Below are 27,874 nucleotides of genomic sequence, written 5' to 3' on the forward strand. Positions count from 1 at the left end.
CAGATTTTCGGAAATACGGAAGTGTCCGATCCCGCCCGTATGCTTTGACCCATGACGTCACAAATATGGCGGAAACAAAAACAAACACATACACTTTCCACAAGAAGCCTAATGACATTAACGGGACAAGCGCAGGAAATGGGGTGTTTTGGGTGGGGGGCAAACTAAATATAAACAAATTTAGATGCCTTGCGTAGCTACAACGTGTAAGTGAAGACAGCCACGCATGAATACCCACCCACCTCGCCAGGGGTCGTAACCCCTGCAACCCATAGAAGATAAAGATGCTTGAATAGCTGATTAGTGTTTTTTGTCTTTTTTTTTTTTTTTAAATCTCACGGGATAAAACGAACAGATCAGAAAGATAGATATAATGAACTAAAAGAGAAATTGGAGGAAACAGATAATTAAAATAAGTAATAAGTGTTTCAAAATTAAAAAAAAAAAAAAATCTCACGAGATAGAACGAACAGATCAGAAAAGTAAATAAAATAAGATAAAACAGAACTGGAGACAGCCACACTCAAACCAAACTCCGCGCCGTCATGACGTCACACACGACAACACCCTTGCGTCATGGGTAAAAGCCGACGCGTGGGATCGGACGCTTCTGTCGACCCCAGATTTTCTTGCATAATGTTTCCTTAGGTAGAACACATAAAGGATGAATAGCAAAGAAACAGGTATTTTAGTAGCCCCTGAAACTGACCATACAGTACCGATAAGGATAATGATGGTTTGCGCACCCTGCCTTAGCTGTTCTACCTGAGTGATACCCATGAGTCTGATGATGCTCATATCTGACTCTTTCACCATGCAACAATGAATAGTGAAGTAGAAGACACCATACTTTTGAGATTTGGGTAGATGGTAAGCTCATTCAGAAAACAGATCTTTGACTCCTTCAACTGCAGTTGCACTGTTCACTTTCAGCACTAGTTATTCATTGAAGCTTGTATGTATGTATTTAACCGGGGACGTAGAAATGACAGAGAGGCTTCATCCCACTGTAGCCCTCAGTGGTTCACAACCCCACAGTAGTCCACCCACACCACTGCCGCCCCACATCGAACCCAGGGTTATTGTGCGGTTTGGCCCCCCAGTGAACCCTCCAGGGAACATACCAGACGAGTGTAACCTCAAATGTTTGCGCGGTAGAATGATTGTGGTGTAAGCATTTGTGGAAACGGTGTTTGCTCAGCAATCGCTGACACAGTGTAACTGAGGCAGAATAAGGGGAACCAGCTTGCATTCACTGAGATAGATGGAAAACCACCTTAAAAACTATCCACAGGCTGGCTGGCACACCAGACCTCGACACTAATCGGCCGGGCGGATTCGCGTCGGTGACCAGCACGCCTTCCAGCTCGGGAAGCAGCATATTAGACTACACGGCTAGCCGGGCGAGCCATTGAAGCTTATGTCGTTTGATTTCATTCTTTGATTTTCTGTGAGATAGGATTTTGGACAGTTGAGTTCAGTCAGGGAGATTACTATTAACCAAAAAGCAAATGATATATGCCATATGAGGTGTTAATTTTTGAAGCTCATGCAAATTTTTTATTGTGAACTGGGGATTCTTGCCTTGATATCTCAGTATATTGGCTCGATTATGAGGTTTGTGATTGGCAACACAAGCTTGTTTAATGAAAACAAGCTTGTGTTGTGTTGTGTTGTGAACCTACAATTTTGTTTAAAAGAGAAGTCCAGCATTCTGTAATATATATTTTCAGTAACCCTCCACCAGATTTGAGGCTGTTAGCAACAAACCAGACATTCAAAACCAAGCTGGAGGTTGATCTTTTGAAAAAGTCTGTTATGTTGTGGTATTTTTAGATCACTGAAATGATAAGAAAAGCCATTGATGTGAGGAGAATTCAGGCTTAGTTACCTGATACAGAAATTCTCGTTTGAATTTACTAAAATTTCCCTAAATGACTCCTCAAAAAGTATGTATTTTTCCTTGTGACAGATCACAGTGGACACTTTAAACATAAAAAAATGATATAAATGATTATGTTTTAAGGAAGTTCTTTAGGATTTAAATTTCTTCTCTTGTGGTCTTCAGTCCTGAGACTGGTTTGATGCAGCTCTCCATGCTACTCTATACTGTGCAAGCTTCATCATCTCCCAGTACTTACTGCAACCTACATCCTTCTGAATCTGCTTAGTGTACTCATCTCTTGGTCTCCCTCTACTATTTTTACCCTCCACGCTGCCCTCCATTGCTAAATTTGTGATCCCTTGATGCTTCAGAACATGGCCTATCAACCGGTCCCTTCTTCTTGTCAAGTTGTGCTAGAAACTCCTCTTCTCCCCAATTCTGTTCAGTACCTCCTCATTAGTTACATGATCTACCCATCTAATCTTCAGCATTCTTCTGAAGCACCACATTTCGAAAGCTTTTATTCTCTTCTTGTCCAAACTGTTTATCGTCCATATTTCACTTCCATACATGGCTACACTCCATACAAATACTTTCAGAAACGACTTTCTGACGCTTAAATCTATACACGGTGTTAACAAATTTCTCTTCTTCAGAAACGCGTTCCTTGCCATTGCCAGTCTACGTCTTATATCCTCTCTACTTCGACCATCATCAGTTATTTTGCTCCCCAAATTGCAAAACTCCTTTACTGCTTTAAATGTCTCATGTCCTAATCTAATACCCTCAACATCACCCGACTTAATTCGACTACATTCCATTATCCTTGTTTTGCTTTTGTTGATGTTCATCTTATATCCTCCTTTCAAGACACTGTCCATTCCGTTCAACTGCTCTTCCGAGTCCTTTGCTGTCTCTGACAGAATTACAATGTTGTTGGCGAACCTCAAAGTTTTTATTTCTTCTCCATGGATTTCCTTTACTGCTTGCTCAATATACAGATTGAATAACATCGGGGAGAGGCTACAACCCTGTCTCACTCCCTTCCCAACCACTGCTTCCCTTTCATGCCCCTCAACTCTTATAACTGCCATCTTGTTTCTGTACAAGTTGTAAATAGCCTTTCAATCCCTGTATTTTACCCCTGCCACCTTTATAATTTGAAAGAGAGTATTCCAGTCAATATTGTCAAAAGCTTTCTCTAAGTCTACAAATGCTAGAAACGTAGGTTTGCCTTTCCTTAATCTTTCTTCTAAGATAAGTCATAGAGTCAGTATTGCCTCACATGTTCCAATATTTCTACGGAATCCAAACTGATCTTCCCCGAGGTCGGTTTCTACCAGTTTTTCCATTCGTCTGTAAAGAATTTGTGTTAGTATTTTGCAGCTGTGACTTATTAAACTGATAGTTCGGTAATTTTACCATCTGTCAACTCCTGCTTTCTTTTGGATTGGAATTATTATATTCTTCTTGAAGTCTGAAGGTATTTTGCCTGTCTCTTACATCTTGCTCACCAGATGGTAGAGTTTTGTTAGGACTGGCTCTCCCAAGGCCGTCAGTAGTTCTAATGGAATGTTGTCTACTCCCAGGGCCATGTTTCAACTCAGGTCTTTCAGTGCCCTGTCAAACTCTTCACGCAGTATTGTATCTCCCATTTCATCTTCATCTACATCCTCTTCCATTTCCATAATATTGTCCTCCAGAACATCGCCCTTGTACAGACCCTCTATATACTCCTTCCACCTTTCTGCCTTCCCTTCTTTGCTTAGAACTGGGTTTCCATCTGCACTCTTGATATTCATACAAGTGGTTCTCCTTTCTCCAAAGGTCTCTTTAATTTTCCTGTAGGCAGTATCTATCTTACCCCTAGTGAGATAAGCCTCTACATCCTTACATTTGACCTCTAGCCATGCTTCATTTACTGCATTTTTATATTTTCTGCTTTCACCAATTAAATTCAATATTTCTTCTGTTACCCAAGGATTTCTACTAGCCCTCGTCTTTTTACGTACTTGATCGTCTGCTGCATTCACTACTTCATCCCTCGGAGCTACCCATTCTTCTTCTATGATATTTCTTTCCCCCATTCGTGACAATGGTTCCCTTATGCTTTCCCTGAAACTCTGTACAACCTCTGGTTTAATCAGTTTATCCAGGTCCCATCTCCTTAAAATCCCAACTTTTTGCAGTTTCTTCAGTTTTAATCTACAGTTCATAACCAATAGATTGTGGTCAGAGTCCACATCTGCCCCTGGAAATGTCTTACAATTTAAAACCTAGTTCCTAAATCTCTGTCTTACCATTATACAATCTATCTGATACCTTCTAGTATATCCAGGATTCTTCCATGTATACAGTCTTCTTTTATGATTCTTGAATCAAGTGTTAGCTATTATTAAGTTATGCTCTGTGCAAAATTCTGCCAGACGGCTTTCTCTTTCATTTCTTACCCCCAATCCATATTTGCCTATGTTTCCTTCTCTCCCTTTTCCTACTGTCGAATTCCAGTCACCCATGACTATTAAATTTTTGTCTCCCTTTACTATCTGAATAATTTCTTTTATTTCGTCATACATTTCTTCAATTTCTTCGTCATCTGCAGAGCTAGTTGGCATATAAACTTGTACTACTGTAGTAGGCGTGGGCTTTGTGTCTATCTTGGCCACAATAATGCGTTCACTATGCTGTTTGTAGTAGCTTACCCGCATTCCTATTTTTTTATTCGTTATTAAACCTACTCCTGCATTACCCCTATTTGACTTTGTACACTCCTGGAAATGGAAAAAAGAACACATTGACACCGGTGTGTCAGACCCACCATACTTGCTCCGGACACTGCGAGAGGGCTGTACAAGCAATGATCACACGCACGGCACAGCGGACACACCAGGAACCGCGGTGTTGGCCGTCGAATGGCGCTAGCTGCGCAGCATTTGTGCACCGCCGCCATCAGTGTCAGCCAGTTTGCCGTGGCATACGGAGCTCCATCGCAGTCTTTAACACTGGTAGCATGCCGCGACAGCGTGGACGTGAACCATATGTGCAGTTGACGGACTTTGAGCGAGGGCGTATAGTGGGCATGCGGGAGGCCGGGTGGACGTACCGCCGAATTGCTCAACACGTGGGGCGTGAGGTCTCCACAGTACATCGATGTTGTCGCCAGTGGTCGGCGGAAGGTGCACGTGCCCGTCGACCTGGGACCGGACCGCAGCGACCCACGGATGCACGCCAAGACCGTAGGATCCTACGCAGTGCCGTAGGGGACCGCACCGCCACTTCCCAGCAAATTAGGGACACTGTTGCTCCTGGGGTATCGGCGAGGACCATTCGCAACCGTCTCCATGAAGCTGGGCTACGGTCCCGCACACCGTTAGGCCGTCTTCCGCTCACGCCCCAACATCGTGCAGCCCGCCTCCAGTGGTGTCGCGACAGGCGTGAATGGAGGGACAAATGGAGACGTGTCGTCTTCAGCGATGAGAGTCGCTTCTGCCTTGGTGCCAATGATGGTCGTATGCGTGTTTGGCGCTGTGCAGGTGAGCGCCACAATCAGGACTGCATACGACCGAGGCACACAGGGCCAACACCCGGCATCATGGTGTGGGGAGTGATCTCCTACACTGGCCGTACACCACTGGTGATCGTTGAGGGGACACTGAATAGTGCACGGTACATCCAAACCGTCATCGAACTCATCGTTCTACCATTCCTAGACCGGCAAGGGACCTTGCTGTTCCAACAGGACAATGCATGTCCGCATGTATCCCGTGCCACCCAACGTGCTCTAGAAGGTGTAAGTCAACTACCCTGACCAGCAAGATCTCCGGATCTGTCCCCCATTGAGCATGTTTGGGACTGGATGAAGCGTCGTCTCACGCGGTCTGCACGTCCAGCACGAACGCTGGTCCAACTGAGGCGCCAGGTGGAAATGGCATGGCAAGCCGTTCCACAGGACTACATCCAGCATCTCTACGATCGTCTCCATGGGAGAATAGCAGCCTGCATTGCTGCGAAAGGTGGATATACACTGTACTAGTGCCGACATTGTGCATGCTCTGTTGCCTGTGTCTATGTGCCTGTGGTTCTGTCATTGTGATCATGTGATGTATCTGACCCCAGGAATGTGTCAATAAAGTTTCCCCTTCCTGGGACAATGAATTCACGGTGTTCTTATTTCAATTTCCAGGAGTGTATTTATAACCCTGTATTCGCCTGACCAAAAGTCTTGTTCCTCCTGCCACCGAACTTCACTAATTCCCACTATATCTAACTTTAACGTATCCATTTCCCTTTTTAAATTTTCTAACCTACCTGCCTGATTAAGGGATCTGACATTCCACACTCCAATCCGTAGAATGCCAGTTTTCTTTCTTCTGATAACGACATCCTCTTGAGTAGTCCCCGCACGGAGATCCGAATGGGGGAATATTTTACCCAAGAGGACGCCATCTTCATTAACCATATAGTAAAGCTGCATGCCCTCAGGAAAAATTACGGCTGTAGTTTCCCCTTGCTTTCAAGCGTACACAGTACCAGCACAGCAAGGTTGTTTTGGTTAGTGTTACAAGGCCAGATCAGTCAGTCATCCAGACTGTTTCCCCTGCAACTACTGAAAAGGCTGCTGCCCCTCTTCAGGAACCACACGTTTGTCTGGCCTCTCAACAGATACCCCTCCAGTGTGGTTGCACCTATGGTACGGCCATCTGTATCGCTGAGGCATGCAAGCCTCCCCACCAATGGCAAGGTCCATGGTTCATGGAGGGAGGATGTAAATACTTTTGGATTAAAGGAGACCACCCACTGAAAAGCAGAAGTGTTCTGAGTCATTGATATGTACACAAAAAGAAAGAAATTGTGCAAGGTTTCGGAGTAACCCTTTTTCAAGCTAGAGTTAACTACCACTGAAAACATACACACACACAAGCAAGCATGCATACATACATACATACATACATCTGTGCCCCTACATGGTGCCAATTGGATGTACACTGCCAGTACTGCATTTTGGCAGGTGGACTAGGTTTTGATGGAAATTGTGTCAGGTAGGGTGGGTGTAGGAAGAGAGAGATGGAAGGCCTGGAAGGGATTGGGGACGGGTGGCTAGCAGCTCAGAGGGAGGCAGTTGGTTTTCCGGCGAGGAATGCTGCAGAGGGATGGGTAACAGGTACACGGGCTAGGCACATGATGCATCTTTGTCAGAGCTGGTGGGGAAAGACATGTGCGTTGGGGGCATGAGTTTGGAGCGGGTGAAGGACTGAAGAAGGAGAAAGTTTTGGGTGGAGGCTGTGAGGACATTGTGTTAGTGGAGATTCAAGGTAGGAAAATTACGGGGGTGAAGGATGTGTTGCAAGTATAACTCCCATCTGCATAATTCCGAGAAGCTGGTGGTAGAGGGAAGGATTCAGTTGGCCTAGGTTTGTGAAGCAGCCACAGAAATTGAGCATGTAGTACCACCGGATGGTCAGCTTTGTTCTTGGCAGCAGTTTGGTGGTGGCCAGTAATTCAGAGGACAGCTGGTTGGTATTCATACTGACATAAAAAGTGGTGCGGTGTTTGCAGCAGAGTTGGTATATGACACGGCTGCTTTCACAGGCAGCGTGGCCTCTGATGGGGTGAGACAAGCCTATAACAGAACTGAAGTAGGAAGTGTTGGGTGGGTGGATTGGGCAGGTCTTGTACCGTGGCCTTCCACAGGGATCTGGGTATATGAGACCTCCGAATACACAGTCAGGGATGGAACAAATTGACACTTTGGCATTTTCAGAGGTCCACAGTGACTTTAGGCTTGACACTGTACAAGAAATCTTGTACTCCATATTACTTTTTTCCAACTCTTGTTTTCTTCCATTTAAAGGATATACCTCAGTTTTATTATTGTTTATATGGATGGGCCCCAGCAAGACTAAGTTCAGGGTTGTTCAATTTTTTCCCTGGTATAGTTTCCAAAGTGAGCCTTCTTGAACAATTTATTGATTTTAATATTGAGTTATATGGCATAATGACGGCACTGGAGTAGATCGCAAGTATTCCAGTACATGGTTTCGTGTTTGATCTGGTTCGCTCACTGCACTACAAACAGCCACCAAATGTATCTGGTACCAGTTAATTCAGCTCATCCATGAGTCTTTATGGTGGGTTAAACACCATGGTAAGGAGATGGTTTTTTGCTGGGTACCTGGACATATTGGGATACAGGGAAATGACGTAGCTGACAAAGGAGCCAAAGAAGCATGTCAGGATGGTGGTTTATGTTGATGGGCTATCCCCTTGGACGCTGTCATCTCATTGATTTGCAGAAATTTCTGTTGCACTGAGTTGGAATCCGAAGAAAAATCTTATCGCAGAGTGTTGCTCAGAATTAGTGTCACTTATTATCAGAATGCACAAGCAAACCCTTCTTCATTAGAAATGTCCAACACTAGCATGGTCCAACACATACTGACGGCGCATCACAAGTTCACCTGCCTCCCTTCCAAGTGTGGCATCATCAGCATAGCTGGATCAAACACAGTGCTATCAGTTTCATTAGCTTACACCTGGTATGAGACGGTACCATACCCAGCAAACTTTCATGTAAATCTGTACATCATACTAGTAAACCTGCCAGTGCTTCGCAATTACTAAATATGTTTATCTCCTAATCTCTACTCTCTTTGTCCCTCTTCTCATCCCCCCCATCTCTCTCTCTCTCTCTCTCTCTCTCTCTCTCTCTCTCTCTCTCTCTCTCTCTCTCCCCCCCCTCCCCCCCCGTGTGTGTGTGTGTGTGTGTGTGTGTGTGTGTGGGTGGGCGCACGCGCGCGCGCGCTCTGTCCATCCTTTCCTCTGCATCTGTGTCCATATCCTCCACCTCCTCTTCTCCCCTGAATGAAACTGATAGCTCTGTCCATCCTTTCCTCTGCATCTGTGTCCATATCCTCCACCTCCTCTTCTCCCCTCTCTCTGACCTTGAGCAGTGTTGCTTGTTATTGTGAATGAAACTTTGATTGGGAATTGAAGTTGCTTAACATGAATAGGTAATTGGTTGGGATCATTTGTGTACAGTGTCTGAGAGAGATTTCTCCAGATGTTGGATCTATGAGGATAGCATTTCTCAGTTTTAATCTGCGAATGGGTAGAATCACAAAATTTGGACAATTCAGAATCTGTAGTTGTATTCTGATCATAAGCTGATAGGCCATAAAAACAACTTTCCTGTTTTCTGTAAAACTGGAAGAAAACAAACCAGCTGATTGTTGTGTATACAATGATTCTTTAAAATTATATATAGGGAGAAATAATATATATATATATATATATGGGAGAAATAATTTGTATAATGGTTTACATGCCCTGCTATCATTGTTAAAATTGACTACAAGAAAGAAAATGAAACAGCATAGCACAACATTTTCTTTCTGGCAATTGGGTTTAAAAGAAAACCTGTACATTTTCTTTGGAAAATATGGCTTACATCTGTCTGTACAAGGGCATGTGAAAAGTCCATGCAAAGTCCTAGAGATGGCACCACCGGCGCATATCGAGGTCATGTACAGGGTTATTACAAATGATTGAAGCGATTTCACAGCTCTACAATAACTTTATTATTTGAAATATTTTCACAATGCTTTGCACACACATACAAAAACTCAAAAAGTTTTTTTAGGCATTCACAAATGTTCGATATGTGCCCCTTTAGTGATTCGGCAGACATCAAGCCGATAATCAAGTTCCTCCCACACTCGGCGCAGCATGTCCCCATCAATGAGTTCGAAAGCATCGTTGATGCGAGCTTGCAGCTCTGGCACGTTTCTTGGTAGAGGAGGTTTAAACACTGAATCTTTCACATAACCCCACAGAAAGAAATCGCATGGGGTTAAGTCGGGAGAGCGTGGAGGCCATGACATGAATTGCTGATCATGATCTCCACCGCGTCGAAAATTCAAAGCGTTTGACTTTGTCATCGGGTGTCAGGGCTTGTAGCAATTGTAAACGGTAAGGCTTCTGCTTTAACCTTTTCCGTAAGATTTTCCAAACCGTCGGCTGTGGTACGTTTAGCTCCCTGCTTGCTTTATTCGTCGACTTCCGCGGGCTACGCGTGAAACTTGCCCACACGCGTTCAACCGTTTCTTCGCTCACTGCAGGCCGACCCGATGATTTCCCCTTACAGAGGCATCCAGAAGCTTTAAACTGTGCATACCATCGCCGAATGGAGTTAGCAGTTGGTGGATCTTTGTTGAACTTCGTCCTGAAGTGTCGTTGCACTGTTATGACTGACTGATGTGAGTGCATTTCAAGCACGACATACGCTTTCTCGGCTCCTGTTCCCATTTTGTCTCACTGCGCTCTCGAGCGCTCTGGCGGCAGAAACCTGAAGTGCGGCTTCAGCCGAACAAAACTTTATGAGTTTTTCTATGTATCTGTAGTGTGCCGTGACCATATGTCAATGAAAGGAGCTACAGTGAATTTATGAAATCGCTTCAATCATTTGTAATAGCCCTGTATAGTTAGTAACATCTTTGGAAAGAACACACACCAAACTTCAGCCATATTGGTCTGCTTCTTTGTGTTTGGCATTCTTGTGAATCAAGGAGGTCGAGTGATTGTCAAAAAATGAACAAAAAAGAATTTCGTGTGGTGATTAAACATCACTTTATGAAAGGAAAAACGCCTCAGGAGACTAAAGAGAAGCTTGATAAACATTACGGCGACTCTGCACCTTGTATCAGAACAGTTTATAAGTGGTTTCAAAATTTTCAGAGTGGCCATATGGGCACCAGTGATACTGAATGTTCTGGTGATGGATGACAGAAAAGTTAAGGTGCACGAGATTGCTAGTGCTGTGGGAATTTTGAATGAACAGGTACATAATATTTTGCATAAACATTTGGACATGAGAAAGCTATCTGCAAGGTGGGTTCTGCGATTGCTCACACTTGACCAAAAACGGAATTGTGTGAAGTGTTGCAAGGATGATTTGCAGCTGTTCAGAAAGAATCCACAGGACTTTAAGCATTATTTCGTCACTGTGGATGAAACATGGATACAATCTAAACAATGGGTTACCAAAGGAGAATCTGTACCAAAAAAGGTGAAGACCATTCATTCGGCTGGAAAGGTTATGGCGACTGTCTTTTGGGATTCGCAAGGGATAATTCTCATTGACTATCTGGAAAAGGGTAAAACTATTACAGCTGCAAGAAAAATGCCCGCAATTGGACCACAAAAAAGTCTTTTCCCATCACGACAATGCACCAGTACACACCTCAGCAGTTGTGGTTGCAAAATTATTGGAAATAGCATTCCAGCTCATTTCACATCCCCCCTATTGTCCAGACTTGGCTCCCTCGGACTGCTATTTGTTCCCCAATTTGAAGAAATGAATGGCGGGACAAAGATTTTATTCAACCGAGGAGGTGATTGCAGCAACTAATAACTATTTTGCAGACTTGGACAATTCCTATTATTCGGAAGGGATCAACAGATTAGAACAGCGTTGGACAAAGTGTATAAGTCTAAAAGGAGACTAAGTCGAAAAATAAAAGAGGTTTATCCCAAACATGTACGTAGCTTTTCTTTTTGCACGGACTTTTCAAACACACCTCGAAAAAGGTAGTTAGCCAAGAACCTTTCAAGATTTTTGGTAACAACATCAAATGATGACTTGTCTTTATATAGTAGCAGGGATTAACAGTGAAATATCACTATAATGTTTAGTGCTATCTCTGCTTATGTCATCTAAATTTAGTAGAACAAATTAGTAATAAAGTTACTATTTTCAAAAAAACCGCTGTCTCTTCAATTTTACTAGACAGGTGCTGTTTAGCTGATATTAGTAGCTTAGTATTTACTTGATTACAGTGGTATTTTTCAAAGGAAGAGTGTATGTCACAGTTCAGTTGAAATAGATCCTTATTATCAGCAACAAAAGTCATTAAGGAGTAAATTTGTTGGAGAGTGAATGTAACAATTCAAAGATCCTTAAAAAGGGTTCTGAAAGATGTATGCTTATAGACTTTAAACAATATTCTTATTGCTTACTTCTGCTGAATAAACACTTTATTTATTTTAAGAGCATTACCCAGAACATAATTCCATAAGCCGACAAGGAATGAAAATATGCAAAGAAAATGAGCACTTTTGTCTTAAGATGACAACAAGAGATGCTTCTAAGGGCATAACTTGCTTAACTAAGGTTCTTGATTAGGTATTATTATTATAATTATTATTTTCATCATGATGATGCCAGAAAGAGACAAATTTACATAATTAATGAATATTACAGTGTATAAAATTTAACCAAAGCTTGGCTACTTCTTGTGCATTCTTCGAGAACTGCAAATGAAGTAGTTGGACACAGTCAACACTGAAGCAGATACAATTAACTGTGTGATTTGCTCCACAGCTGCACTTGACACTGTCTTCTTTGTCATAGCCCTATCTTGCCATATTAACCTTGGGTCTACTCACTTCAGATCTCAATCTGTTCAAGGACTTCGGTGTATGTTATCCCTTGTAATAACCAGAGGTTAGAATTTCATATACTCCTTTCTTTTGAAGGAAAATGGGGTCCTATTGAAGGAGAATGGGGTCCATTTCTTTCCACAGTTAGTTCATCGGTGGTTGTGAATATGTCTGATGTTCTGAGAAGCTCCTCCCAGATTTCAGTCTGAGCACATGCATTTCATGTCCAATTAATGAATAAGTTATATCCTGCTCCATTTTCTGTCATACCTTGTTTGAAATTATTTCTCTTTGAGCATAAGCTGGAGCTTGCCAAGTGTTAGTCATGTGGTGTAGATTTTAAACAGCCTTAAGTCTGCCTTTGCCATTGAGGGGTGCATCCACATGTTTGATGTGACCTGAGTTGTACTAAACAAAAGAAGTGTATTCGGCAGCAGAATAAATAGTGTCAGTGCAGAAGGACGAATTGTTTTGGGTTGACTACCCCAGTGTGAAACATCCAGTTATCTAAAGTGATTATTTCTGGTGGAAATTGTCAACTTGGTGTTTGTTAAATGATTCTTGAATGTGAGAGATCTGTTGTTGTTGTGGTCTTCAGTCCTGAGACTGGTTTGATGCAACTCTCCATGCTACTCTATCCTGTGCAAGCTTCTTCATCTCCCAGTACCTACTGCAGCCTACATCCTTCTGAATCTGCTTAGTGTATTCATCTCTTGGTCTCCCTCTACGATTTTTACCCTCCACACTGCCCTCCAATACTAAATTGGTGATCCCTCGATGTCTCAGAACATGTCCTACCAACCGATCCCTTCTTCTAGTCAAGTTGTGTCACAAGCTCTTCTTCTCCCTAATTCTATTCGATACCTCCTCATTGGTTATGTCCTTCTGCCACCAAACTTCACTAATTTCCACTATATCTAACTTTAACCTATCCATTTCCCTTTTTAAATTTTCTAACTTACCTGCCCGATTAAGGGACCTGACATTCCACGCTCCGATCCGTAGAACGCGTTTTCTTTCTCCTGATAATGACGTCCTCTTGAGTAGTCCCCGCCCGGAAATCCGAATGGGGGATCAAGTGTCATTTCTAGGTATATTGGAATATCACATTGTTCCAATTCAACCTCCTTTTTAATTTGTTATCCAACTAGAGCTGAATCAATTTTGCTCACTATGTTTCATTCATTGTATGACCATTTATATCTACTCTCTGCTAAAATTAAAGGTAATTCCAGTGTTGTGGAACCACATTTAGGGCTGTTCAGATCTGTCTCTGCTAGGGTTGGATTTGGACACTTGCTTGTGTCATCAGAGAGTGTTATAGTTTTTGATCTGCCCTTTAAAGACATTAGAAGATTGTCTCTGTAGGTTAAAAGCAGGACTGGGACCATACCAATCCTCATGGCACTCCACATGGATGCTCCCCCACTCTGATGCTATTTTAATGCCTGAGCTAGTCTTGAAATTTATTCCAGAAATTCAGTATAAGTGTAAAGGTACAGATGTACTACACAAAGTGGCATGTGAAAATTTGTGCCAGACTGGGATTTGAACACGGATTTTGTGCTTATCGCGAGCAGTCACCTTAGCACTTAGGCTGATCGGGCACACTCCCTGGACTGACCCAAACCCCTGTATGTGACACACATACATCTATTTCTTCCCATATATTATTAATTCATTTACTTGCACTCGTACAGCTTGTGGTTCCCATGCAGGTTTTAGAATCAAGACAATGAGAAGTCATAGACTGTAGTAGTCATTTTTGTCATAGTCCCATTTTCACTTTATTTATATTTACTTTGGATGACGAAATATAAACAAGATTTGTAAATAATAGATTTCAGCTATCAGTTATCCTTTATAAATTTTATTGGCAGATCAATGCATGTAATGCCTGTTGGTCAGGCTTCATCCACAGTGGAGAAGCCCGACCGACAGGCATGCATTGATAAAAAATGATAGTGTGTTGAGAATGGCTAGTTTCTAGCTGAAATCTAGATCTGTCAATAAAATTTATAAAGGACAACTGATAGCTGAAATCTATTATTTACAAGTCAATATAACAGTCGCTGAGAGCAGCAGCCTTCTGAATGGAAGGTAACCTGGTAAACAAGATTTAGTCTGTTAATGAGTACCTCTGCTTTCTGTTATGGAAGTAAGGTTCTGTTGCTGCAAGGGGGATGCCATTAATGCTATAACACTTTAATTTGCTAAGTACAATCAAAGGCTTTGCAAGGTTAAAGAACAGACCAACAGGGTTTTATTTTATATTTATCTGTGATGGCTCTTCTTTGGTGAGATCTTCTGTTATTGATTTTGGTGTGGAAAATTTTATATTGAAATGAGAGGCGGTTAACAAGTTCTGCTCATTTAAATGATTCTGTATTCTATTAGTGGCCACTTTGTCAAACACTTTTGGAGTGACCGGAAGAAATGATAAAGGTATATAATTAGAGGCAGCTTGTCTGCCTCCAAATTTGTAGATAGCTGTTGCTACAGCATATTTGAAAGAGTCAAGGAATGCCTCCTGAGTCATTGATTGATTATAATGTAAGATTTTAATATTCTGGTAGAAACACTATCATAGCAAGCAGAATTATTACTTTTTAGTGACGTGGTTGAACTGTATAATCTCCTTAGGTGTTGTACTTGAAACTAATGTCTGTTGGTGATGCATGCAGCATCTGCATGAGTAAATGTAACACTTCTGTGTTTGATTGTTTATAAATGGGTATAGTGTTTGCAGTTGCTTTAAGTGATCATTGAATTTGTTGGCCATTGACTTGAAAGTATCGCCATTTATGCTGGACCTATTTTCTGGAGAACTCAGTTTCATGTGAATGACTGGTTTTGTTTCTTTCTTGTTTAATAATTTTCCAAATAGTATTTACCTTAGAGTGGCTGCTCTTCATGGCAGACATCTTACAATGTATATTGTGGTTAAGGCAAGGCAGAGGCAGGCATTTTTATTGTGTAGTCACCAGGAGTGAGGTTTAACCATGAATGAATTTTCTCATTGTGGTTTACAGAAAACTTCCTATCAAACATGCGTCTCGTGGGGAAATGGTAATCAGTACAATAACGTAGGTATAGTGGAAAGAAACTAGTTCAGTGGGAATGGGGCTGTGATGTATGAAGGCATATTATGAAGCTCCACATCTTAGTTAGTGGTTAGGGGAGTAATGTTAATGCCTAGAGATACTGCAACTACAGTGGTCTGACACTTGTGCAGTTGATGCAGACTCCCTAGTCATTAAACGTAACTGGTGGCTGAATTTCTCACAGGTGAATATGTCAATATCCGATATATCCAGATCTGAATGTCAGAGAGCATGTGTGAAAATCAATGGACAGATGTGCTGGAGGCCACCAAGGAGTCTTTCAGACTGCTGCATTGCTCTTCTTCAGGGATGGAATTAACCGAAAATAGACCTCCCACACAACAGAGAGCATGTTTTGTTGCTGTCAAGCATTCTGAACTTTTCTAATTATATTCCTTGACTACTGTTGTGTTCCCAATGTACTATTGTATTGTTATGGACTTTGGCTTATAAAATACATGTGGCCTGACTGCAGTTGAGCTTCAGTGCTTGGAGATGACTGTGGAAATTTGTGTGTTGAGTTGTGCGTGCAAGAATATGTGCATGTTTTTCATAATCTGAAGGACTTTGTCTGATAGCATGTTTTTTTAAACATGCAACATGCCTGCCAGCCACACAGTGACTCATCTGTATGGTGAGCGCAATATGCAGGGTGTCCAGCAAAGGAGTTCAAGATTTCAAAATTAAATATCTTGAAAACTAAGATCAGTAGATGAGGGCGACATAGTTATGTTTATTGTGAAAACTCTAAGAATTTTATACAGAAGTTTTGAAATAGTTTAAGAAGCTGCTAACAGTTGGCACTGTAATCGCAATGCATAGTATCTGAAAAAATGTGATGCAGCTCAGAGCAATCACTTCCACTTGAAACTTGAAAGGAATGTAGCATACTGAAGGAAGAAGTTGAAATCACTTATTCCATTGAACAACATGTTTTTTTCTGGAATATTGGAATACTGCAGGTTAGAACACAGTCCTACAGCAACAAAGCACAGTTTCCAGACACGATTTAATGTTCCAAAAGGTCCAGATGTGAAAACCATTTGCAAGCTACTTGCCAAATTCTAACAGACAGACAGCGTGGCTGATGATCTAGCAGGGTGTATCAGCCCCAAGCAGATTGTAGTTATTCCCAAAAATGTTGCCACTGTTTCTGGAATTATTGAGCAATACCCAAGGAAATTTGTCCGAAGAATTGTAGCAGAGACTTATGTGAAGCACTCTGGCATGCAAAATGTGCTGAGAAAGAGTTTACACATTTTCCACTCAAAACCCAAAGCCACCAGGCCATACCTGTCATACCTGTACAAGCTGTGTGACAGAGGGCAGACTTTGTGAACCAGATTCTCACAATGATTAGTTATGAAGGATTTGATATTGGCTGCATCTGGTTCATGGTCGAAGCTCAGTACCAACTGAATGGAGTTGTGAAAAAACAAAACTGGGATTTTGGGGTTCCAAAAATCACCATTTATATGAAGTCAATCCACTGTATTTCCATAAAGCTACTGTTTGGGCTGCAGGATGCAGCAGATGCATTGTTGGCCCTTTTTTCATGCGAGAAATGAACATCATTGAACATTATGTTGCACTTCAAGAACAATTCATCACCACACAGCTAGTGTTGGAGGATTGACCAGGTACCATGTGGTTCATGCAACTTGGGATCAGACCACAATCATACCAAGCAGGTATTTCATTTTCTTGATAAATACTTTGGGAAAAGACTCTTTACATTGGATTATTGCAAAGTAACTGATGCAGAAATGGATTGGCCCCGATATTTACCCTATCTGACTCCTTGTGACTATTGTTTTTTTTTTGGGGGGGGGAACTACTGTTTGGGGGGGGGAACTACTGTTTGGGGGGGGGAACTACTGTTTGGGGGGGGGGGGGGTGTACGTTGAAAGACACTGTCTACCAGAACCATCCCACCAAGCTGGATGAGATTAAATCAGCAGTCTGTGTGGCAAATTTCATTGTTTGTTAGTGCCACCTCCATACTGCGAGTGGTGGACATTTGGAAGAGATTGTGATGTGATTGCAATGACTGCTTGCAGAGGACGAATTTAATTATGCTTGGTGATACTGTATGAGCTGCACAGCATACAGCATGAGCTGTTAGCAACTGTTCAAACTATTTTGAAACTTCTGTGTAAAATTGTTACAGCTTTCACAATAAGAATACCATTTGTTGCACTTGTCTATTGATCTTAGTTTTTGAGAAGTTTAATTTTAAAATCACAGACTCCTTCACTGGACACCCTATATCCTAATTCATTTTGTTGTTATTCCATTCTGGATTTTCCACTGTTCAAATGTCAATTGTTCTTCGTTCCCTTTCAGTTGCAATATTTTTTTTCTTCTCAGAATGATGTCAAGGTTTGTTAGGTCGATAAAATTCATTTTTCTGATGTGGGGCCATCATGTCATCATCCAGATGCACTAAATAAAGAGAAATACGTTTCGTTTATTAACTGACCACCAGAGAACAGCAAGGGATGTCAACATCAAGGATGCTGTGGAAGAAAGTTCTGATGTCGATGGGATAGTGGTATTGTCAGCTAACATCTGAAACTGATGACCTTTCCTCATAACAATTACCCATGTTATAGTACTAGGTTTTGTGCCATATTAATCTTTCATTTATTGCTTGCCCTTTTTTGTATCACATTCCAAAGGTTGCATGAGAACTTGACATTTTTCCTCTGAGAGTTCTCTCAGGAAGACCCAATATCTGAAATTGTAACAGCATATGGCTTTTACAATAGCTGAACAAAGAAGAGGTGTACCAAAACTTTGTTTATTAACCTGAATGTAAATACATTCTAAAAAAAAAACTTCTTTATCCTCACTGCTTCAACAGTGAAACTGAAAGTTTCATCAGAAGTGAAAAATAGATTTTCTTGCAGTATTTGGCAACTGTAAGAAAATGCAAATTAGAAAGCAAAAAGGGTGATATGTAGTATCCTCTAAATATTTTTGATATAATTATTGATACGTTTGTACATTTGTATCTTCTCCTTTAATGGGGCTGACATAGAATTTGCTACATTACCTTTATGAAGAATATCTTTTCATAATTTTGCTATATCCACTGACAAATTATAGTGCTATTTGTTATTGCATTAATTTTGAATCTTACTCATTTTTGGACTGATGATCACTTATAGTCTCATTTTTATTGGGCAGTGTGGCATGATGGTGTGTTGACATTCCACCCAGTGTGAACACACCACCCATTTGCCATTTTATGAGTTGACATTCTGTTGTTGTCCTGCATGAATCGGCATTTTAGGAAACCCTCTATTGTCTTTAATCATCAGCATGTTTGGTGATAACCAAATAAGAGGGTTGTCTTCAGATGTTTCCGTTGTGGTCTGCTATTTTCCTGATTACTGAATCTTATAAAATCCAGGAGAAACAATGTCAGCAAGACAATGTAAGTTATCCATAAGGGTGAGCTGCAGACAGGCTGTAAAGATGCAGCATGTCTTATTGGCATTACTTTGATATGATGAACTCTGTGCTGTACAGGGCTTACATACTGTAGAAAATGCAAAGCTAATGCAGAAATCTTGACGGTGTCTGCTTGTGCTCCACATATTATTCCTCTCAAATAGAACACAACATTATTCTTGACAATCCCTCTTAGCTTGATATTGGGAACTACTTCTTAGATGAGATGCTTCCAGGAAAGGTTCAAGCTCCCATTGCCTCCCTGTTGCCTCGGACTGAAAGCTCTCTGTGAGTTTTCAGCTGGTATGATTTCAGTTGATTACTCTCACAGTATAGGTGTCAAGAACTTTCCCCTCTCCATTCTGATAACCTGTCCGGGGCTTGGGGCTGCACCAATGTGGAATATAAGAGAATCCTTATGGGAAAACAAACTACAGATTCTGAACGCTGGCACCACCTGCTGACTGGAGGTAACTACCACGAAAATGTTATTGATAATAAACATTTCAGAATCAGATTTTGAATTGTAAGTCATTTCCAGGAGCAGACATGGATTCTGGTCTCAATTTATTGGTTATGAACAGTAGACCAGAACTGAAGAAACTGTAAAAAGGTAGAAAATTAAGATGGTGGTACCTGGATAAGTTGAAAGAACAAGGGGTTATTGAGAGGTTCAGAGGAAGCATTAAGCAATGGTTGAATAGAACAGGGGTAAGGAACAAAGAAGATGACAAATGGATAGCTTTAAGAGATCAAATAGTGGACGCAGCAGAGAATCAAATAGCTAAAAGACAAGGCCTAGTAGAAATCCTAGGATAAAATAGGAGATATTGTATGTAACTGATGAAAGGAGGAAATATAAAAATGCAGCAAATGAAGCAGGTGAAAGCGAATTCATACATATAAGAAATGAAATTGATGACAAGTGTACAGTGGCTAACCAGGAATGGCTTTAGGGCAAATGTAAGGATTTGCATTAGGGGAAATATAGATACCACCCACAGGAAAATTAAAGAGGACTTTGGAGAAAAGGGAAGCAGCTGTACAAATATCAAAAGCTAAGACGGAAAACCAATCCTAAGCAAAGAGGGGAAAGCTGAAAGATGGAAGGAGTATATAGAAGATCTGTACAAGGGAGATGAACTTGAAGGAAATATTACAGAAATGTAGAAGGACGTAGATGAAGATGAGATGGGAGATGTGATACTGTGAGAAGAATTTGACAGAGTGCTGAAGGGCCTAAGTTGAAACAAGGCCCCCAGAGTAAGTGACATACTGTCATAACTACTGATAGCCTTGGTACAGGCAACCATGACAAAATTTTTCCATCTGGTGTGCAAGAATACCCTCAGACTTCAAGAATAATGTATTAATTCCAATTCCAAAGAAAGCAGATGCTGACAGGTGTGAATATTACCGAACTATTACTTTGTCATGGTTGCAAGATAATAACATGAAAATCTTTACAAGAATGTAAAAACTGGTGGTCCTAACAGACTGCATTTATCACTGTGAACATCTACATGTATATGATTACTCTGCAATTTACAATTATGTGCCTGGCAGAGGGTTTATCGAACCGCCTTTAAGCTGCTTCTCTACTGTTCCACTCTTGAATGAAGCATGGGGAAAATGAACACTTAAATCTTTCTGTGTGAGCTCTGATTTCTCATATTTTATTGTGATGATCATTTCTTCTGATGTAGGTGGGTGCCTACAAAATATTTTCACACTATGTGGAGAAAGTTGGTGAGTGAAATTTCGTGAGAAATGAAAAAAAGCGTCTGTTGTAATGACTGCCACCCCAATTTTTGTGCCGGCCGCGGTGGTCTCGCGGTTCTAGGCGCGCAGTCCGGAACCGTGCGACTGCTACTACGGTCGCAGGTTCGAATCCTGCCTCGGGCATGGATGTGTGTGATGTCCTTAGCTTAGTTAGGTTTAAGTAGTTCTAAGTTCTAGGGGACTAATGACCACAGCAGTTGAGTCCCATAGTGCTCAGAGCCATTTGAACCCAATTTTTGTATCATATCTGTGGCACTCTCTCCCTTATTTCACGATAAAACACGCTGCTCTTCTTTCAACTTTTTCGATGTCCTCTGTCAGCCCTACGTGATGCAGATCCCACACCGCACAGCAATACTCTAGAAAGTTATGTACAAGTGTAGTGTAAGGCAGTCTTTAGTAGACCTGTTAAATTTTCTGAGTGTTCTGCCAATAACACTTTGGTTTGCTTTCCTCACAGCATTATCTATGTGATTGTTCTAGTTTAAGTTATTCATAATCGTAATCCCTAAGTATTTAGTTGAGTTTACAGGCTTTAGATTTGTGTGCTTTATCATTTAACTGAAATTTAGTGGATTCTTTTTAGTGCTCATGTGGATGACTTCACACTTTTCATGATTTAGAGTCAGTTCCTACTTTTTGCACCATATAGATATATTGTCTAAATTATTTTGCAATTTTTTTGGTCATCTGATGATTTTACATGACAATAAGTGACAACCTATATGCAAACAATCTAATATGGCAGCTCACATTGTCCCCTATATCATTTACGTTGATCAGGAACAATGTAGGGCCTGTAAACTTCCTTGGGGAACACCAGATATTACTTCTGTTTTACTCGATGACTTTCCATCAGTTATTATGAACTGTGACCTTTTTGACAGGAAGTCACGTATCCAGTCACACAACAGAGATGATACTCTATAGCCATGTAATTTAATTAGAAGTCACTTGTGAGGAACATTGTCACAAGTCTTCTGGAAATCCAAAAATATGGAATCAATTTGACATCACCTGTCAATAGCAAACATTTGTTAGTTGTGTTTGACAAGAATGATATTGTCTGAATCTGTGCTGACCGTGTGTCAGTAAATCGTTTTCTTCGAAGTACTTCATAATGTTCGAATAAAGTATATGTTCCAGAACCCTACTGCATACCAGCATTACTAATATGGGTCTGTAGTTCAGCAGGTCACTCCTATTTCCTTTCTTGGGTATCAATGTGACTTGTGAAAATTTCCAGTCTTTGGGTGCTGATCTTTCTGTGAGTGAGCCATTATATATGATTGTTAAATATGCAGCGATTGTATCAGCATATTCTGAAAGGAACCTAACTGGTATACAATCAGCACCAGGAGCCTTGCCTTTCTTAAGTGTATTAAGCAGTTTCACAACACCGAGAATACCTACGTCCAAGTTACTCATGTTGGCAGTTGTGCGTGATTCACATTCTGGAATATCTACATCATCTTATTTTGTGAATGAATTTTAGAAAACCAGGTTTTTAGTAACTCTACTTTAGTGGCAATGTCATTGATAACATCACAATCGTTACCGCGCAATGAAGGTATTGATTGTGTTGTGCCACTGGCGCACTTTACATATGACCAGAATCTCTTAAAGTTTTCTGCCTATACTTTGAGACAGAATTTCATTGTGGAAACTATTAAAAGTATTTCACAGTGGAGTTCATGCTAAATTTTGAGCTTCTGTAAAACTTTGTCAATCCTGGAGATTTTGCATTCTTGTAAATTTGGCATCCTTTTTTGTTGCTTATGCAATAATGTTCTGATCTGTTTTGTGTACCATGGGTGATCAATACCATGTCTTGTTGATGTATATGGTATATGTCTCTGAGCTGCCATTGATACTATTTCTTTGAATTTAAGCTACATGTGGTCTGCACTTAACATAGTCAGATTGTAAGGAGTGGAGACGGTCTCATAGTAATGTGTCAAGTGAATTCTATCTGCTTCTTTATATAGATGTATTTTGGATTTATTTTTGGTGGGTTTACATGTTACTGTGGACAATCTAGCTAAAACCACCTTGTGGTCATTAATCTCTGTATCTGTCGTGATGAAGGTGCCCTATATGCAGATAACCAACACAACGCAGCATGGGAAACCCAGTGGTGAGGGGATAGCTCTCCCATAACCCCACTTCCCCCCCCTCCCCCCCCCCCAAGGAAAATATGGTCTCTGTGAACATAATGCACATACTGCACCATCACAGAGACAGACGTATGAATTCAGTGTCAGTTTGAAGAAATGCACAATGTGTAATGAATATTGACTAGTAGCAAGTTTACCCAGTGACATTTGTTGTGAAACCATTTCATCATTCAGCCTGAAATTAATATTTAATGACACAGACAAATCAATTAGACTATGTGAATGTACATCTTTCAGTGTGGATAACACAAATTAATAACTTATCTCTGCATAATGGATGGTGTTTCATTTGGTCACTTAAATGTTTTGTTAATGCTAAATTCCATGATATTGAAAAAACAACAACCTGTGGGAATAAATGCATCAGTTCACGCTGTGTAAATGAACAGAACTCTCACAAAATTTTGATGGATAAATCCTCCCATTTATTTTAAGAGCTCAAACTTTATTTTTTATTAGTTTTGCTTTAGGTTAACAGTGTCTCTAGAGGCAAATAACTTGAGAATGATAACACACAAGGTGAATTATCTAATTCTAGAAATATTAACATTTGCAACACTCACTTTAGAGTGGCTGTTGTAAATATTATCATATCAAAGGAAAATTCAGTCACAAAAACAAATATGAGACAGAATTGCTGCCCAACAGTTACCTGTAGGAGGTGAAATGTATAGTACTTCTGACAGACACACATAAAAGTTAAAGGGCCACACTACCTGTCTTTCGGAACTAGCTGCTCCCTTGTTGGGGAGGAGAGCGATATATGTTGGGGAACACTGGAAAGGGTGGGCAGTCACTGAAACCGACATGCATTCAGGGTGAGGGTAGGCAAATAACATGTCTGAGTGATCTGCTCTTCCTTTTCAACTTTTCCCAACATATCCCTCTCTCCTCACTGAGAAAGTAACCACTAGTTTCGAAAGCTAGGTAGTGTATTCTTTGTATTTATGTGTATCAGTAGTACCGTATGTTTAACCTCCTGAAAGTAAATATTGTCCAGTAATTCTGCCTCATAATTTATTGTAAATACGAGGGTGAGTCAAGTGAAAACCTTAAATTTGTAATAACAAATCGAAATTTCGTGCCATTATCCTGTAAGTTGGTAAGCGTGCTACAAACAGCGTGCAGAATGGCCTGTAGGTGGCAGCATAGTGCAGATGCACATATACCGTTGCAGTATCAGTATAAAGATGGCTGCCACACTTGCCACTTGCACCAGGGAAGAACACTGTTCTGTTATTCGGTTTTTGCGTAGTGAAGGTGTGAAACCTATTGAAATTCATTGACAAATGAAGGCTCAGTATAGTGATGCATGTTTGTCACAGCAGCAAGTCTACGAATGGAGTAGGAAGTTCGCAAATGGTGTGACTTCAGTGGAAGATGCTCCTCGTCCAGGTCAGGCACAACGAGTTGTGACTCCACAGAATATTGCAGCAGTTGAAGCCATAGTGAAGGAAAACCGCTGAGTGACACAGAATGACATTGCAGCATGTTTACAGATTAGTCATGGGTCTGCACACCAAATTGTGCATGATGTGCTCCAGTTTCACAGTGTCTGCAAGATGGGTGCCATGGCAGCTGACTCCTGAAATGAGAGAACGATGTGTTGATGCTTGTGAAGAACTTCTTCGGCGCTGTGAATGAGAAGGTGATGGCTTCCTTGCAAGAATCATTACTGGGGACAAAACCTGGGTTCACTTCCACCAACTGGAAATGAAGAGAGCGAGCAAGGAATGGCGCCATTCCTCATCACCAAAACCAAAGAAGTTTCGCACAGAACCATCAGCAGGGAAGGTTACGCTGATGCTCTTTTGGGACGAAAAAAGGCATCATTTTGGAGCATTACATGCCTGGAGGGACCACTGTACCAGTGCATCATACACAGATCTCCTAAAAAATCATCTGCGGCCTGCAATCAAATCAAAGCGACATGGATTGCTGTCAGCAGGTGTCCTTATGCAACATGACAATGCAAGGCCCCACACTGCCTTTACAACAGTTGCAACAATCACAGACCTGCATTTTGAGTGTCTTCCTCATCCACCATACTCACCAGACCTTGCCCCAAGTGATTTCCATATGTTTGGCCCACTCAAAGACGCAATGGGAGGAAAGAAGTTCCGTTCTGATGAGGAGGTACACCACGCGGTGCTTGACTGGTTGCGCGGACTACCAAAAGAATTTTTTTCTAAAGCAATTTATGCGCTTTGTAAGCACTGGAGGACTTGCGTTGAGCATGGGGGAGATTATGTTGAAAAGTGATACAGCTTTGTACCACTTCTGTACAATAAATAATATTTCAAAAATATTTAAGGTTTTCATTTGATTCACCCTCGTATCATTACTTTATGAATTAAGTTATTCTTTTTTGTGAAATGCATGTAGGGAATGAATTTTGTTTACTTTCTGTTTCAGATTGAAAATAGAAGAAGGAACAAGACAGCATAAGTAACAAAGATGTCTTCACCTGGGGCGACCATTCAAGAATATTCCATACGTGTTCCTAAGAATGTTAAAAAGAATTTCAAAGTGATGAGATTCAACTCGTCAGTGAATGTAGATTTCACAAAATGGTCACAGGTCAAAATGGAGAGAGAGAACAACATGAAAGAATATAGAGGGCTAGACGAAGAACAACCAAAATTTGGTGCTGGCAGTGAATTTGGACGAGATGCAAGAGAAGAAGCTCGGCGGAGAAAATATGGAATAAATACTAAGAAATACCGTCCTGAAGATCAGCCATGGATTCTGAAGATTGGTGGTAAAACTGGCAAAAAGTTTAGAGGGACCCGTGAAGGTGGTGTTGCAGAGAATGCTTCATATTATGTGTTTACTCATGGTCAGGATGGTGTAATTGAAGCATTCCCTATTCAAGAATGGTATAATTTTCAACCCACACAGCGGTACAAGGCCTTGTCAGCAGAAGAAGCTGAACTAGAATTTAGCAGACGTAACAAACAAGTGAATTACTTTTCGTTGATGTTAAGAAAGCGTCTGAGGGGAGATGAAGAAGCAGAAACTGAGGAAGGAGAAGAAGCAGGGAAATCAAAATCTAAAACAAAGGGAAAGAAAGGTGAACTTAAAATATCAGAAATGGATGACTGGATAGATTCTGATGATGAGAAAGGGTCTGAAAGTGGCGAAGAAAAAGCATCAGATGAGGAAGAAAAAGAGAAAGAGAAAAAGAAAAAGAAAGAAGATCCAAAGAAAAAGAAAAAAAAAGATCCTCTAGATGAAGCATTTGAGGAAAGTGATGATGGTGATGAAGAAGGCAGGGAAGTTGATTATATATCAGATTCATCAGACAGTGTTTCTGATCATGAAGCAAAAGCAAGTAAAGAACTGAAAGGTGTGGCTGAAGAAGATGCACTTAGAAAACTCCTTTCATCTGGAGAAGAAGATGAAGATGAAGAAGATAAAGAAAAAGAAGAAGGCAAAGACAGTGAAGGAGAAGATAAACAGAAGGCTGAAGGTGCAGGAGGTACTAAAGAAGACAAGGAAAAGAAAAGTAAAAAGAAGAAACATGAAAAGAAAAAGAAGGATGATGGAATTGTTAATGATTCATCATCTGACATGAGTTCCGATAGTTCTGACTCTGAGGCTGACAACAAGAAAAAGCATAGCACTAACAAATCTCAAAAGGAACCAAGTAGTGCTGCCAGTTCACGCTCCGTAACACCCACTAAAGATACGACAGGACCAGAGAGCAATAAACGGAAGTCAACAATAGCTATTGAGCAAATGATGAATAAGAAGGCTCGGTTGGACAATTTTGCATCTGCCTCAGTTCCTATATTGTCTTTGGGCAGTAACGATTCTGGTATTACAGAAGATGCAGTAAGGCGATATTTGATGAGGAAACCAATGACAACAACGGAGCTGTTACAGAAATTTAAGTCCAAAAAGACTGGTTTAACGTCAGAACAGTTGGTCAATATCATGACACAAATTCTTAAACGTATTAATCCTGTAAAACAAACAATAAAAGGAAAAATGTATCTTTCAATAAAGGCTTAGTGATTATCAGTGGTATTGATGGAAAATAAGGTGTATTGTTCACCATGAAAAGGAATACAGCAGTGCAGAGGAGCATGCATGAAAATGTGTGAGGAAGTTGGAAAACTCTAGGAAATAAATAAAAACAGATTTATCAGTGAGAGGTGGTATTTTTTAAGAAAATATAGCTTCATTGTAAGACAGGTATAAGAAATGAGATAAATTAAAAGTTATTATTATTTTTTCAGTTTTTGAAGTTTATTCTTATATGTGTGAGCCCTGTTGCTAGTACATGAATGTGAAAATATGCAGTGACAAATTAACAAGAGCTAATCATTATTTTATATGTACTTGACGTGATGTTTTGGATAAGCTGTTACTTATAGAGAATCACATTCAAGTAGTGTATGGTTCCAGTAAACAGTGAAATGAGAAGAGGTCACAAAGTATAATATATTGTTCTCATCCTGTTAGTTTTTAATGCCATGTATAATTTTTCAAAAGTCATGTGTTTTTCTTTCCAGTTATTCTAGTCATTTTCTTCTGCATCTTTTGTCTTATTCCTGACACTTTCTTGTTATCTGTTTAAATCATGTGCAACTGGCTCTTTGATTCTTTGTTTATTGAGTTGCAGCATTTTAGATAATACGTGCTGAGAGTATCAATTTCAAGAAGCAGTGGATCAGATTAGGTTTAGATATTGGTGAACAGGTTAAACTAAAACCTTCCATTGAGAAATAATCTTTTCATGTCAAATGTTCTATGAAAGAAGTACATCTGATGCAGCTCTCCATGCTGCTCTATCCTGTGCAAGCCTCTTCATCTCCAAGTAACTACTGCAACCTATATCCTCCTGAATCTGCTTAGTGTAATCATCTCTTGATCTCCCTCAATGATTTTTACCCTCCACACTTCCTTGCATTACTAAATTGGTGATCCCTTGATGACTCAGAATGTGTCCCACCAACCGATCCCTTCTTCTAGTCAAGATGTACTACAGATTCCTTTCCTCCCCAATTTTATTCAGTACCCCC

General features: G+C 40.7%; 1 protein-coding gene across 1 annotated transcript in view; it reads left to right on the forward strand.

Moving 5' to 3' along the window:
- The window catches only part of LOC126262975 (general transcription factor IIF subunit 1), a 28,691-nt gene extending 1,604 nt beyond the window's left edge, over positions 1–27,087 (forward strand). Inside the window, exon 2 of the mRNA XM_049959926.1 lies at positions 25,260–27,087. Coding sequence (XP_049815883.1) covers positions 25,302–26,861 — 1,560 coding nt within the window. The 5' untranslated portion in view covers positions 25,260–25,301 and the 3' untranslated portion in view covers positions 26,862–27,087. The remainder of the gene's footprint in view (positions 1–25,259) is intronic.
- Positions 27,088–27,874: the final 787 nt, after the last annotated feature.

Source organism: Schistocerca nitens, chromosome 6 (assembly GCF_023898315.1).
Source record: "Schistocerca nitens isolate TAMUIC-IGC-003100 chromosome 6, iqSchNite1.1, whole genome shotgun sequence".
Classification (NCBI taxonomy): domain Eukaryota; kingdom Metazoa; phylum Arthropoda; class Insecta; order Orthoptera; family Acrididae; genus Schistocerca; species Schistocerca nitens.